The sequence below is a fragment of the Giraffa tippelskirchi genome, chromosome 12, assembly GCF_054371585.1.
Source record: "Giraffa tippelskirchi isolate mGirTip1 chromosome 12, T2T-mGirTip1v1.2.pri, whole genome shotgun sequence".
NCBI classification, from domain to species: domain Eukaryota; kingdom Metazoa; phylum Chordata; class Mammalia; order Artiodactyla; family Giraffidae; genus Giraffa; species Giraffa tippelskirchi.
Window position 1 is genome coordinate 139,071,236 of NC_137286.1, and position 14,580 is coordinate 139,085,815.

A 14,580-nucleotide genomic window follows, 5' to 3' on the forward strand; every position below is an offset into this window, starting at 1 on the left:
GTACAGAAATATGCACATAGGAAGCTTCTAAAAATAAAAGAGAAGTGTAGGTTAGAGATACCCCTGAGAAAAGCAGGACTAAGAGAAGCAAACCTTGACATTTCCTGTTTCTGGAATTTCTTGTCTGTGGGCCTTGCTTTGTTCATGCTTTTATCACGTTTTGATGAAATTCCAATGAGCGGGCGCCACTTATATAGTCAGGAAGCCCACTAAGGGGTTCTTACCCTGCCCCCCCAATACACAGACACTTACTCTTGAGAATGAGAGTTTATTTCATACCATTGAAACTCCAAAAATCATGACTTGTCTTTACCCGAGTGGTTTTTCGAGTTATACATAATTTACGAAGAGGTAGGGAATGGAAAAAAAACTAAAAACAGAAGGTCAAGTTATCAGTTAATACCAGCCGGTCCTTATTATGAATATGTACCATTCAAAAGCCTAACCATTCACTTTTTGCCTCATTTAACATTGTTTCCACAGAGTGTGCGAATGCAAACAGTATGGAACTTTGCCACCATTTCAAAAATTCAAGTTAGTCCAAAATAACTTTATTTGGGTGTTAGGAAAAGGAGTTAAGGCAGAGTATGGACTCTGTTATAAAAGCGTGTGTGTGTGTGTGTGTGTGTGTGTGCTTTAAATAAGACTTCTCTAAAAACAAACAAACAAAAGGACTTCTTTTGGAGTTTCAGGTTCATTGCTGGCTGCTTAGAAAGCAGCTGTCTTGGTTTGGTCCACAGTTCTGAAGTCTTCCCCATCAGAGGCTACCCAACAGAGTGTCCTGCCCCCAGGGGACAGACCCCTGGGCACACCCTGGGCCCAGCCCCGGCTCCGCTTACTTCCTGACATTCACATTTGTGTCTGTGAGACGGAGTCCAGCTTGGCGTACGGGTTACTCTTTTCCAAGTAATCTTTCTTGTCATCCGTATCAAACTGAGCTTCAATCTCTGCTGGGTTGATGTACGTATAGAATCGAGCCATGATGGCAAATATTATGCAGACGACCAGAAGCAGTGCCGCAAACAGAACGTACTCGGCCCACTTTGAAGAGTTTGAGTTGGAGCAGGAAAAACACAAAAACAGTACAGGTTATAGGAATGCACGTATACACTGCAGGTAGTTTTTCTTTGACATCCAGATTGAAGCTGTTGAAAATGAAGTTGTTAGGGAAAATTGGTAGGCTATGGCCACAGATGCAGAATGGCCAGCTTTTCCTGAATGCCCAAGTGTAACGATAACATTCTTCTAACAGCTCTGGAGTGCAGACACCCATAAGAAAGTGAGAAAAAAATTTCTAAAAACCCAAGTCTTAAGGCAAAAAGCTGGACCAAGAGAACAGCAGGCAGTACTCTTCAGGGAAAAAGAATGTGCTGAAATGTTCTAAATCACCCTTTAGCAATACCATCTCATGGTCAAGAGCAGGCAGGATAGACCCTAATGGGTCCTGGTGGGGTTGGTAATGAATCTGATGGGCTAAGGGACAGCTCTCTTACAAGGCAGAGATGCTGAGTGCAGAGGGATAGAATCCTAGAACCAGAAAAGCCCTCATTTTAATGGGAAAAATTGTGACAACCTTTAGAATGGTTTTAATTTTAGGTGTTATGAAACTTTCTGGATAACATGCCTGGTTTGGGGCCATTAAGCTGCATTCAATGAAGCTAGGAAAAGACGTTTCCTTTGATAGTGAATGACATTAGGGTGTCAGTATGTTAACCTCAGGCTTCCCTGGTGGCACAGACAATAAAGAATCTGCCTGCAATGCGGGAGACCCTGGGTTTGACCCCTGGGTCGGGAAGATCCCCTGGAGCAGGGCATGGCAACCCACTCCAGTATTCTTGCCTGGAGAATCTCCATGGACAGAAGTGCCTGGTGGGCTACAGTCTGTGGGGTTGCAAAGAGTCGGACATGACTGAGCGACTGAGCACAGATAGCACAGCACAGCCTGTTAACCACACGTGGTTACATCTGGTTATATTCTGGCCATGTAACACCAAGGAGAAATAAGAAGAATGAGCACACGCTTGGCCGTGAGGGTGTTTGGGAACTGTTCTGTCTGGCTGGGTCTGAGGGTATTATTTGGCCATTAGTGGAGATGACCATGTGTATATATAGACAGCTAGGGAGGGTCCTCAACAGACAAGACAGAGGTACACGCGATCTCTGTTTGCATCCATACCTGTTCACTGAACTGGCCTGCTCCTGCCACAATAAGCACAATGATGTTGCCGACTGCCACGGTCAACAGCCATCCTGCTTGAAGCACCGACTTCATGTTGGAAGGAGCCTGAAGGAAATGAGACAGAGTGAGTCCCAACTCAGATGCTAAGCTCAGAGCAGGAGATCACGCCTAACTCAACGATGCCCTTAACGAGGCTGTCGACCCCCCAAAGGCACACTAAGAGCTGGGTTGGTTTAAATGCAAAAAGGCCTATCACTTGGATGACGAGACATCCCAAATGCTCATGTTGTATGAGCACACAAGAGTCCTTTGTTCTTCACTCTCTGCATGCTTGCAGAGTTAGCATCCTAAGGAAACTGACGAATCTACAGATGAACCGATTCTATCTCCATAGAAGAATTTTCAAACAAAGCCACCCAGCCTGACATCATCTTCACTCTGAGTGGAGGCTGCTGTGTTGTCATCTTGCTCTTTGGAGAGTTTTCCTGCCAAGTCACCAAAACTTCTCACCAAACAAACTCTTGTCACCTGTGTTGTAGTCATCTCCTTAACTAGACTGTGAGGTCATTGCAGAAAAGGATCATCCGGCTCATATTTACAGTCTTTACTGCAAAATGTGAAGATATTAGGCATGTGGGGGTTATGACAGCTCTGACCGTATTGTGATAAAACAGTTCAGAACCTAAGCTCTAATTCAGGTATCAGCAAAATGTGCCTCATTAGTCTAACATTCACAAAAGCAATACTATTTCTTAACTTTTAAGAGTGAGGCCATAATCGGTGGGTTTACTGGGAGTTTCAAAGAGACCTCAAGTGAACCTTAAAGACAGTGAGGACACAGACCTGTATGTGGACGCTGTTATGAATGGGGTTGTTTGAGAACATGGAAGCCATTGACCATCTTGACCCTGGTAATGGTCATTAATAGAGTTTTTCCTACTTAGGACCCCAAATTCTATCATATAACTGGGAATTCAGACACCTATAGGTGGACACTCATAATGCTAAACGGTAATAATCCTTTTTTCGGGGGGGGCCTCACCATGAGGCTTGTGGGGTCTCAGCTTCCTAACCGGGGATTGAACCTGTGCTCTTGGCTGAGAAAGCACAGAGTCCTAACCACTGGATCGCCAGGGAATTCCCTAAACAGTAATATTCTTATCAGTAAATAAGACTGGGTAATCTCTAAAACCACGTTCAGTAGAATCTACCATAATCTACCTACATTTCTAGAGTTTTCTTTCACACTGTAAGTACATGGCTACTCCAGCTTATTACTAAGTCCAAGCAGCATTTTTGGAAGGCGGGGTTGTAGGAGAGGCTGTACAAGACAACAGACAGGAAACCTGCGAGTAGGAGAACTCCAGTCCGGTGACGGAGAAAACCACCTCGCCACAGGTGAGGAGGAAGTACTGGGGGATCTGCAGAGCCATGCTGACTGTGTTGGGGGCGATATCTCCGAAAGCCTTTGGTTCGGGGCAGCCGTCACTCTGAACCAGGAAGGCAGAAACAAGAAGAAGACATGAAAATCAGGACCGCTTCCAGAATACAAATCACGCAGAATGGCCAACTGAACTTGGACCTTCAGGGTTACCTCATACAATCTATCCAGAAAGTACACCTTGTAAATGTAAACATGCAACACTGCCTTTTATCCTTGGACTTGGATGGCCTTGGTGGGACTTGAAAGTCTGTTCACTAGCTTTTTCCTCTTCAACGAGAGAGTAGCTTGGAAGTCAGGTTTGTTGAAAACATTCCCAGCTCTTTGAACTAAAAGTCTCCAAAGTCTATGTTAAGAGTCTACGAGGAAGCATCAGATACTGGTCAATGTGAACTTTTAGAGTTAAGTCAATCTGTGTAATTTTATTCTAACAGCGAACTTAAGGCAATGATAAACTAAATAATTAGCAGTGAACTGAATTAATCCTAAAGCTGTTTAAAATACAGACCCTTATATTACTCCATTAAATCATTCCTATGTTCTGTTTGCAAGGACTCTCATCAATAAAGTTTGAGTGGCACGTCTGATTCAGTGCAGTGAGTCACTAACCTTCCTGGTGATTACGTAGGTAAATGCACTACCAAATTCAAGGTAGGATGTTTTGAACTCATTTTCACACTGTTGTGAAATCTCTGGTGAGTTTATTGTGAAGCTCTTTCTACAAAAAGAAAGGTTAATATAGGTTAACATCCTTGGTATTGAAACCTTCAATGTACTATTTAAAGAAAAAGGCTGGAAACCATTGAACTGTAGAGCAAAGTGGCCATTGTAGGTACTTACACGCCAGAAGAGAAAAAAAGATATTCACTGGCATTGTGATTGGAGACATTGTTGTAAATTTCCCCATCCATTGTGACGTTGAAGCTCTCGCCAAAAGCATTTACGAATCTGAAACAGAAAACCATCTGTCTTGTGAGCTGACTATTTGCTCTAGGTCACAGTATGTTGCACCTGAAGCTGGGCTCTGTTTCCTTTTGGGAGGAATTTAAGATGTTTGCAGAAGACTTCTAGAGTATAAAGACAGAAAGGAACCAAGTCTAGGTTTGTCTTTGCTCGCCTGCTCATGAGAACACACCTAAAAGAATTTATTTAACACTGTAAAACGCTGGGAACTCTTCTAACTACTTTGTAACTAGGAACTATTTCAGTGATATTTGGGGATATTAAATACGGGTTGAAATAGGTGCTGATCTCTTTTCTTTCCAAAAGGCAGCCATGTCTTTGGGCTTCTTACTCCAGAAACTTGAGAGCCAAAGCACTGAACGACCAAAAGCAGAAGTTGCTGAGTACCTAAAAGTCAGTCTCCAACTGGGGCTTCTTTTCGGGGTCAGAGAAGCCTAATTATTTCCTTTACCTTTAAAGAGCACCCTCAGGCAAGGAGGGGCTCCGAGGAGTGGAGAGGATGACTTGGGCCAGCCCAGGAAGCAGAGAGTTTTAAGGAATTCCCTTTAGACGGTAGAGACCTATGCCTGCATATCATAGAGTAACAGTGACCAGCATCCCATAGGAACACAGCTGGGAATGGAATACCCAGTAGTACTGGGTGCTGGATCCCAAGGTTTCTAGTCTCTGCAATGTCCCCTGTGCCCAAGCTTCCATGGGACCTGTTATTTCCTCCAAAGGACCATATAGGTGGTGACCAGGGAGACAAATGGTTAGAGATCCCTTCCTCAAATGTTCCAGGCTAGAGAAGACTCTGACATTCTTATACTGCCCCAGGGAGGAGAAGTGGGCTGCCCCAAGTAAGACCGGTGGGTCTTTTCTGACAGAGAGGCGAGTGAAGGTCTACAGATCACCCAATTTAGAGAATGAGAAGTGATAATGGTATATACTTAAGTACCATAAAGAACAATGTAACTTTCACATCCATAAAATACCGGGTGATGGAATAAAATTTATGTTTCAAGGCAGGACAAGAAAAGGAAGCCTAACACATTCCTTACCCACACCGAGCCCTCCCTGATGGCATGCGTCTTCATTAGACATTAACCAGACCTCCTCAAAGGTGAGAATGCTGGCCCCCCCACAGAGACCAGTGCTTTTTTGTTTTCTTTGCTCTGATGCCAGCAATGTGAGTCCTTAGAAGATAACATTGTTTCCTTATTCAGTAAGGGGTCATGGTTACCTGCTCCCTTTGTACATTCAGATCTGGCCTGTGTGTTTTTGGTGAGTCTGATGCAAAAATGTCAGTGTGTCATTTTGATGTATAATCTTTTGTTTCAAAAATGTATATTTTGACGTACCTTTGTATAAATGAAGTACCTTTGACTTCTAAGAAGTGGAGCAGGTCCCAGAGTTTTCTGGAAGAGTGCTTCCTGGGTTATACTTCTGAGATCGGCCCAAATAAAATTCTCTATTTCTTCTTTAGATGGACTATTAATTTTTTTGTCATCAGTGGCCAAGTTTCATCTACGTTTGTGGCAATAAGTAATATCGGTCAAATTCCAGGGACTGAGGGAACATTTTTATGAATGAAATTCAAGTCCAAAAGTCCTTAGGCATTTGACTTGGTGTCATTTGACAGGTGACTAGAGTAGAAAACTGAACCTGATGGAAGTCGACAGGAGCCTAACAGAATGAATTCTGCTCCAAACTGTAAATGCCACTTTTACAGAAGACTAAGATGGACCATTTGAAACACAGACAGTGGAAATAGCATGAAGTTAGGAGTAGACCCTTGGGCCTGGGGCCTGGCTTTGTATATTATAAGACATAAGTAAGACTTAAAACATTAGCCTAACACTTGAGTACTATTGCCTACCTGACAAATGTCTTAGGGTTGGTATGAGATAACAGTAAGAATGGAAATCATCCAGGGAAAAAAAAAAAAGCACAGCATCACAAATATCAGATGTGTTTTCATATACACACAGAAAATAGTAAAGCATAAGCAGCAAACATATTCTGAGCTGTTTGAAGGGTGAGGAAAGCAGAGGTTCAAGACCTATTGAGCTCTAAGAGATTTGACTAGGCAAATCCTAGGGTCCCATTAAGGGACCCTTGGCTTTGGCCTCTTAGGAGCACCAGGATCTAAACTACAAAGTGATCATGCGAGGAGGTATGGAGGGTGGGTACCAGCTGAGAAAATGACACAATGGGACCAGTTCCCTAAAGATTAACTGGGGGACAGAGATATTTGTTCCTCTCCAATTAGAAATAAATAGGCTTTATGAGATAGAATTCACATCCAGCAACACTCACCCCTTTAAATAAAGCCTACAATTCAGTGATTTCACTATAGCCACAGGGTTGTGCAACTAGCACAACAGTCCCAGTTCTCATCAGTCCAAAAGGACACTCGACCCCCACGGGCAGTGCCTCTCCACGCCCCCTCCCGCCTCCAACCCCTGGCAACCACTACTCTGCTTTCTCTCTCCGTGGATATGCTGCTGTTTCATGTAAATGCAATCACACAGCAGGAGGTCTGGGTGCCTGGCTTCTTCAGCTTAGTATAATGTCTTTAAGGTGCAGACAGCAGTACTCCACCCCTTTTCGTGGCTGAATAATATTCCATTGTATGGACAGACCACATTTTGTTCATCAGCTGATGGGCATTTTAATTGTTTCTACATTTTTGTCCGCTGTGCTTTTACCATTTATCTACAAGTTTTTGAGTGGATATATATTTCCATTTCTTTGGGGTGAACACCTCGGTGAAAAAAAATGAGTGGTAGTTGCCAAGGAAGGGGAGAATGGGGAAGGGAGATGTTGGTCAAAGGGCATGAACTTTCAGTTTTTTGAGAAAATATTTATTTATTTGACTGCACCAGGTCTTAGTTGCAGCACGTGGGATCCTTTTAGCTGTGGCATGCAAACTCTTGAGTTGTGGCATGTGGGATCTAGTTCCCTGACCAGGAGTCGAACCCAGGCCCCCTGCAGCGTGAGCAGGGAGTCCTAACCACTGGATCACCAGAGAAGTCCTGACTTTCAGTTTTAAGATGAATAATTTCTAAGGATCCAAAGTACAGCATGGTAACTATAAATAATTAATACTATATAATATACTTAAAATTTGCTGAGAGACTAAATCTTTTAGCATTCTCATAATTTAAAAAAGGTAACTTTGAGGGGACAAATACGTTAATTAACTTGATTGTGGCAAATATTTGACAACATATACATATATCAAACCATCACGTTGTATATTTTAAATATTTACAATTTTGTCAATTATATCTCAGAAAAACTGGAAAAATCATAAACCAAAAAACTAATGCTACAATTGAGACAGGAATTGCATTAAACCTATAGATCAGTTTGGGGTGGGATTGATATCTTTGCTGTATTAAGTTTTCTAATCAGTGAAACCAACATATCTCTCCATTTATTTAGTTCTTCATTCATTTGTCATCAGCCTTTTGTAGTTTCAGCTCTCAAATCCCACATGTGTCTTATAAGATTTATAAATAGTATTTCACCACTTTTTTTAAGTGATGGTAAAAGGTATAGTTTCAAAAATTCAGCTTCCAATCATTTATTGCTGGTATATACAAATATGTTTGTCTTGTCATTGGCCTTGTAGCCTGTAACCCTTCTAAACTCACTTAGTGAGTCTATGAGTTTTTGCTATCGAGTCCATGGGACTTGTGATGTAGACATTCATGCCTTCTGTGTGTAGAGGGAGTTTCATTTCTTCCTTTCCAATCTAGATGCTTGTACTTATTTTTCTTGCCTCATGGCACTAGCATCCGCAAGGATCTTGAAGAGGAATGGAGTAGATGACCTGACCCAGTTCCTGATGTTGGCGGGGAGCATTTAGACTTCTGCCATTAAGTGCAATGTTAGCTGGGACTTTAAAAATTCTATTTATTTTGCTGTGCTGGGTCTTTGTTGCTGCTAACAGGCTTTCTCTAGTTGTGGTGAGCGGGGGCTACTCTTCTGTGGTGCACAGGCATTGTGGTGGCTTCTCTTGTTGCGGAGTGCGGGCTCTAGAGTACTGGGGCTTTAGTGGTTGCAGTATGTGCGCTCAGTACTTGTGGAGCAATCTTAGTTGCCCTGTGGCATGGAGAATCTTCCCTGACCAGGGACTTGAACCTGTGCCCCCTGTACTGGCAGGCAGACTCTTAACCACTGGACCACCAGGGAAGTCCAGTACTTTTTCAGAATAAGAAAGTTCCTTTCAGTTCCTAGTTTGCTGAGGGTTGTTAAATGAATGGATGCTGAATTTTATCAAATGTTTTTTCTGCATCAACTGATTTAATGATGTAGATTTTCCTCTTTAGTATATTAAGATGATGGATTTTATTTATGATTTAAAAAATACTGAACCATCCTTACATTCTTGGGGGGAACACCAGACTCTCATTTGATATCCTTGTTACAGCTGGATTTTACCATGGGTACACATTACTTCCATAAGAAGCTGATATAACTCGAGTGTTAAAGAAGTACACACACCTGATTCCATTTCTCCCTTTTTCTGGCTTCTGGTTAAGGCCATCTTTTACCTGAGAAAGAAAACATTATCAAATCTAACTCCTTAGAATAAGTTCTGATGAACAGTTCAGGCTTTAGAGAAGGAGAGTGCTGGGGGCATTTATTCTAGGAGCTAAGCGCATCGTGATTAAATTTGCTAGGCTCCACCACTCAGCCTTGGTTTACGTGAAGTTAAAAGGAGCCTTTACAATTTTTAAAAACCTTTTTATTTTGTAGTATGCGTGCGTGCTAAGTCACTTCAGTCGTGTCCGACTCTTTGCGACCCTGCAGACTGTAGCTCGCCAGGATCCTCTGTCCATGGGATTCTCCAGGCAAGAACACTGGAGTGGGTTGCCATTTCCTTCTCCAGGGGATCCTCCCGACCCAGGGATTGAACCCATGTCTGTTATGTCTCCTGCACTGACAGGAGGGTTCTTTACCACTAGCACTACCTGGGAAGCCATTCTGTATTGGGGTATAGTCAACTAACAATGCTGTGATAGTTTCTGGTGAACAGCGAAGGGGCTCAGCCACACATAAACATGTATACATTCTCCCCCGAACTCCACTCCCATCTAGGCTGCCACATAATATTGAGCAGAGTTCCATAAGCCTTTACAATTTTTAGGCTTGCTTTTTTGGTCATTCTACAGAACACTGCTCCCTTAAGAATTTAGGGCAAGCCTCTCAACAGCCCCCTGTTACACACATTACCAACAAGTCTTAATTCCGTATTGCAGTTTTGTAGAAGCTCACCGAAACTCACCTTACAGAATACCCACAACTCCTTTACTAGGTCAGCTACACTGTCATAGCTTCTTTATATGCTGAACAGAATATCTAGATGCCCATATTTTGTCATGAAATCATTTTAACGCATTTCTATTGCTTTTACTTGATGCAGTCACTCTTTTTCAGAGACTCTGAGAATGCACACAGGTACTGTGTAACTTGTGTTCAAACACACCATACTGTGCCCAGAAGTTCTTTTTAAAATTTGTAAAATTCCTATCAACGCTTCCCATCCACCAGTCAAACCTTTACTGGAAGTCAGATGACTATGTCCTTGAAGAAGCAAGAATTGAGGATTATCTAATACAATACCACATGGTGGTAAAACAAAGTCACACCACTAAATGGCCATGTCTCCACCAACACAAACAGTCAGAGTCAGCTGGAAATGTCCAGCTACTTACCACTTGGTAATTATTTGGGGCCCAGACGAGAAGGGAATGGCGATGGCCTGACTCAAAGGGATGAGTTACTGGAGTGACTGGTGATCCAGCAGAAGAAATGTTTATACTTAAGTTGTCTACGTTGAAAGTCATAAATTCGTTTGTCTATAATGGGGGAAAAGGGGTCACAGTTTACACCACAGCTGTGTTCTGCACTAAGCGACACTGTCATGCACACTATTTGACATTCCCAGGTCATGTTCATACACATCAAAAGTGCCTTGGGGGGAGCTGGCATTGGTTCATCTCAGCTCCCACCCCAGCCCACCCCTGTGGACTCCAGTCTGAAGTTGTTTAGCATTACCACAAGAACTATGATTTTCGTTCAGCATTTTACTTTCATTTTATGATGATAAACACTATGGAAATTATTTCTACCATTGGGCAAAGACCTGCATCGAGGAAAAGCAACAGCCTGGGTGAAAACCAATACCGGCCTTTCCTAAGCATTGCTCAATGAGTCAAACGCTCTTTCTTCCCGCATGATTATTAGTTTGGCGAGATCTAAGGGAGTGGTCCTCAACAGGACCTCAACAGGTGGCTGAACAGCAATGAGACCGGTTAAATCAAAACTTCTGGAGCTGGCATGCCGGTGTTAGAATTATCAAAGCTCTCCAGACTTCAGGTTGAGAAGCTCTACTCAAGACCTATGACCATCCATCCACAGTAGGGTATTCTTGCCTCAGTGCTATTGGTATTTGGGGCCAGACAATTCTTTGTTGAGGGACTGGTGTGTCAGTATCTCTAGTTTGGGTGTGCGTGTGTGTGTGCGTGCGCGCGCGCGTGCATGTTCCGTTACTCAGTCATGTCCAATTCTTTTGCGACCCCATGGGCCTCAGCCAACCATGCTCCTCTGTCCATGGGATTCTTCAGGCAAGAATACTGGAGTGGGTGGCTATTTCCTTCTCCAGGGATCTTCCCGACCCAGGGAAGATTGAACTCGCATCTCTTGCACCTGCCTGTTTACCACTGCACTACCTGGGAAGCTCCTAGCTTCTACACAGGAGATACCAACAGCATAATCCCAGTTATGACAACAAAAAAATGTCTCCAGAGATTGCCCAGTGCTCCCTGAGGGGCTAAAATGGTGCTGGTGGAGAACCACTGACCCAGAACCTTGCTCTTTAAAGTGTGGTTCCATGCACCAGCAAGAACACTGTCACCCGAGAGCTTGTAAAAATGCAGCATTTCAGACCCACTGGTCACGAATCTGCATTTTAACAAGCTCTCCAGGTGATTCACAGACACTGATCCAGAGTGAAGCCAGAATTAGATTAAAGATGAAGACATTTCACTTTGGGGCTCATCTTGGGATTTCTCCAAGAACCCAGAGGATCGGCTCTCCAAACCCTATTATTATAAGTCGGGTCAGAAGAGGGAAAAGAAAGCTCACTTCTACTTACTTGAGACATCTGGTCACATGTCACTGTCATTCCAGGAAGAGACACGGTCATGTTATTATTTCCTATATTCAGGACTTTGATTTGGACTTCATTTCCTTTGGGGAAGACGGGCAGAGTTTTCTGAGTAAAATAAAAGAGATGTGGCCTTGTGGTCCTCGGTGCATGTTGACGATGACCTCAACCTTGGCGCTGCAATCCTATGCGCCTGGCTGAGGCACACCAGGCATCCACCACGAAGCCCAGGAGGCCTCCATTCCCATGTCTCCTGGCACCCGGAGAAAGTGATGCTCATATAGAACACGATAACGGTCAGCAAGAGGCTGCCCCAGCTCCTACCTGGCCACCTCCAAGTCAAACCTGGTCAAAGGCTGCCAGGTTATGCAGCCCAGCTCCTTGCTCATAACTCTGGAAGCCCGGACCTCAGCCCTGGACACCGTGCTCTGAAGATCCCCTCATAATGCTTTATGGACTCCTGCCTCACACCCTGCTCAGGGGTCCTGCCTTTTCCCTACCATGTCTTCTCTCAAATCCCAGGGTCACTGAGGCAATCCATGTCGATTTTAGCCCCATAATTCATTTTTCCATAAAGCGAGTCATGTCCAAGAGAAGGTGAACACACTCAAGTTCATGGAAGTATTACCGACAACAGCCACGAGGTAGAATGACCCAATGTCCATCAGCAGGTAAATGGAAAACAACAGGTGTTACATCCATCCACATGACAGACTATTATTCTGCCTGAAGGAAGGAAACTCTGACACGTGCTAAAACATGATGACATCATGCTCAGTGAAGTAAGTCAGACACAAGGAGACAAGTACTGTACGACTCCACTTCCATGAGATACAGAGAACAGTCAAATTCATGGAGACAAGAAAGAAAGGTCGTGGCAGGGGGACTGGAGAGATGGGAAACAAGGAGCTGTTGTTTAATGGGTACAGGGTTTCAGTTTTGCAAGATGAAAAGAGTTCTAGAGATTGAGGTCACAACCATATGGATTTCTTAGCACTACCAAACTGTACATGCAGAAATGGTTAAGATGGTAAATTTTATGTTATATACATTTTACCACAGTTAAAAATTTAAACAGAGAAGGGGGGAGAGAGGGAGAAACAGAAAGACAGAGATGGTGAAGGAGACAGAGAGAGAGAGACACAGGGTAAAGGAGTGGGGAAAGGAGGGGAGAGGAGAGAGGGTATGAGAGACAGAGAGAGAGAGAGACCTTTCATCTAAGACCTGATCTCAGACCTTCCCTCCATCATAAAAACTGTATTCTAAATGGAAGCCCCCATGTAAATAAGTGCCATCTAAGTTTTCTCCTGAGTGTGCCCTTTCTGCCCTGCATCCTGGCTGTGTCCTTTGCAGGGGGAAGAACCCGCAGGGCATGCTGACTGAAAGGGCACGCCATCCACAGCTCCAGGACTTGCTTCACCAGCCAATCCCTGTTGGGCCCCCCTTAAGGTCTCAGTCCTGGAGGAGGATGCGCCCCCAGACCCACCAGGAAAGGCCACTGGAGAATCATAAGGCAACTCACGTCGATCTCCACCTGCACGATGGCAGCCGCCACAAAAGCCATGGAAGCCAGGAACATGCCAACTGTCATCTTCTTCAAGGAGCTGGGGGGACGAGCGAGAGGGTGACTCTCAGGGAGCCATGGGCGAGCGAGCTGAGGGCAAACCCCCGAAGGGAGCCCTCCTCTCCCCTCCCAGACAAAATCAATTCCCCCCTAAACACGTGGATCCCAAGAGTCTCCTTTTATTTTTTAAATTAAGTGCACCTCTTTATTTATTTATTTTTAGCTGTGCCACAGGGCTTGAGGGAACCTAGTTCCCCAACCAGGAATCGAACTGTGGCCCCTGCAGCGAAAGTACGGGGTTGTAACCACTGGACCGCCAGGGAAGTCCCTCCAAGGGCCTCTTTGGCTCTTATTCATGACCAAGACGAAGGAGGATAAACGTAATACAGTTTCTCACTTGCATTTGGACATTTAATTTCTAGAGACTCCTCTGGATCATAGTTGAAATTTCTATCATCTGCACATACTAGGCAGTCTTAATTAGAGGCTTCTGCAGACGGCCATTAATAGCACTATTATTTTAAGGGCAAATTTTCAGAAACATCAGCACATAGACATCTGATTCAAAAATATTTCTTGGAAAACTCCCTCAGACACGTGAAATCGTGGGAGAAGAGACAGACATTCCTACCACCAGGGCTCTGAGAGGTGAGGGAACACAGCCCCAACCCCGACCCTAAGCCGAGGGTCACCTACGTGAAATTTAAACCACATTTTGCGATCAGAGGATATACCACAGTATCCACGATGGGGACCATGATGACGATCAGGATGGCATTCACTGTCTGCAGGTGAAGTGGAGAGGGGCTGTTACTGTCTCAGTGGTGGCTCTGAGCTCGGAAAGCAACTTAAGTATTTTCTCCTACCTGCATCTGATCCGGCTGGATTTCAAGGATTCCCTAAAAAAGAAGGGGGGATATCTCACTGATAAGTTTGCACAGAGGATCGCTTGAGGGCTTGGAATGTTATGAGAGGGAAGCAGAAAGAGGACAAAGGAATAGTGACCCGGGGTTGTCCATAACTCTATGCCCCAAACTTACAATTTTCCCACTCATGGTCGTTGCTTGCAGTGTCCACCTGGAGCCCTTAAAAAACAAATAGGCTTACTGTATCATTTGGGAACATGGGTTTTAAATGTTTTACAAGTCAGTGTGCAGTGTTTTCCTAATCAGGAATGAGGTCTGAATTGTTATGGGGTTTAAAACTGTTTTTCAATATCAGGCTGGTCTCGGGCTCCACTGTGACTATAGGTGAGGACAAACAGCTTGCAT

General features: G+C 44.0%; 1 protein-coding gene across 1 annotated transcript in view; it reads right to left on the reverse strand.

The window, feature by feature from the left end:
• Positions 1-254: 254 nt before the first annotated feature.
• The window catches only part of DOCK9 (dedicator of cytokinesis 9), a 355,717-nt gene continuing 341,391 nt past the window's right edge, over positions 255-14,580 (reverse strand). The window contains exons 11-22 of the mRNA XM_081548928.1: positions 14,350-14,394; positions 14,176-14,208; positions 14,006-14,094; positions 13,268-13,349; positions 11,734-11,853; positions 10,292-10,435; positions 9,078-9,127; positions 4,461-4,568; positions 4,230-4,338; positions 3,526-3,669; positions 2,177-2,284; positions 255-1,041 (exon numbers count right to left, since the gene is read on the reverse strand). Coding sequence (XP_081405054.1) covers positions 850-1,041; positions 2,177-2,284; positions 3,526-3,669; positions 4,230-4,338; positions 4,461-4,568; positions 9,078-9,127; positions 10,292-10,435; positions 11,734-11,853; positions 13,268-13,349; positions 14,006-14,094; positions 14,176-14,208; positions 14,350-14,394 — 1,224 coding nt within the window. The 3' untranslated portion in view covers positions 255-849. The remainder of the gene's footprint in view (positions 1,042-2,176; positions 2,285-3,525; positions 3,670-4,229; positions 4,339-4,460; positions 4,569-9,077; positions 9,128-10,291; positions 10,436-11,733; positions 11,854-13,267; positions 13,350-14,005; positions 14,095-14,175; positions 14,209-14,349; positions 14,395-14,580) is intronic.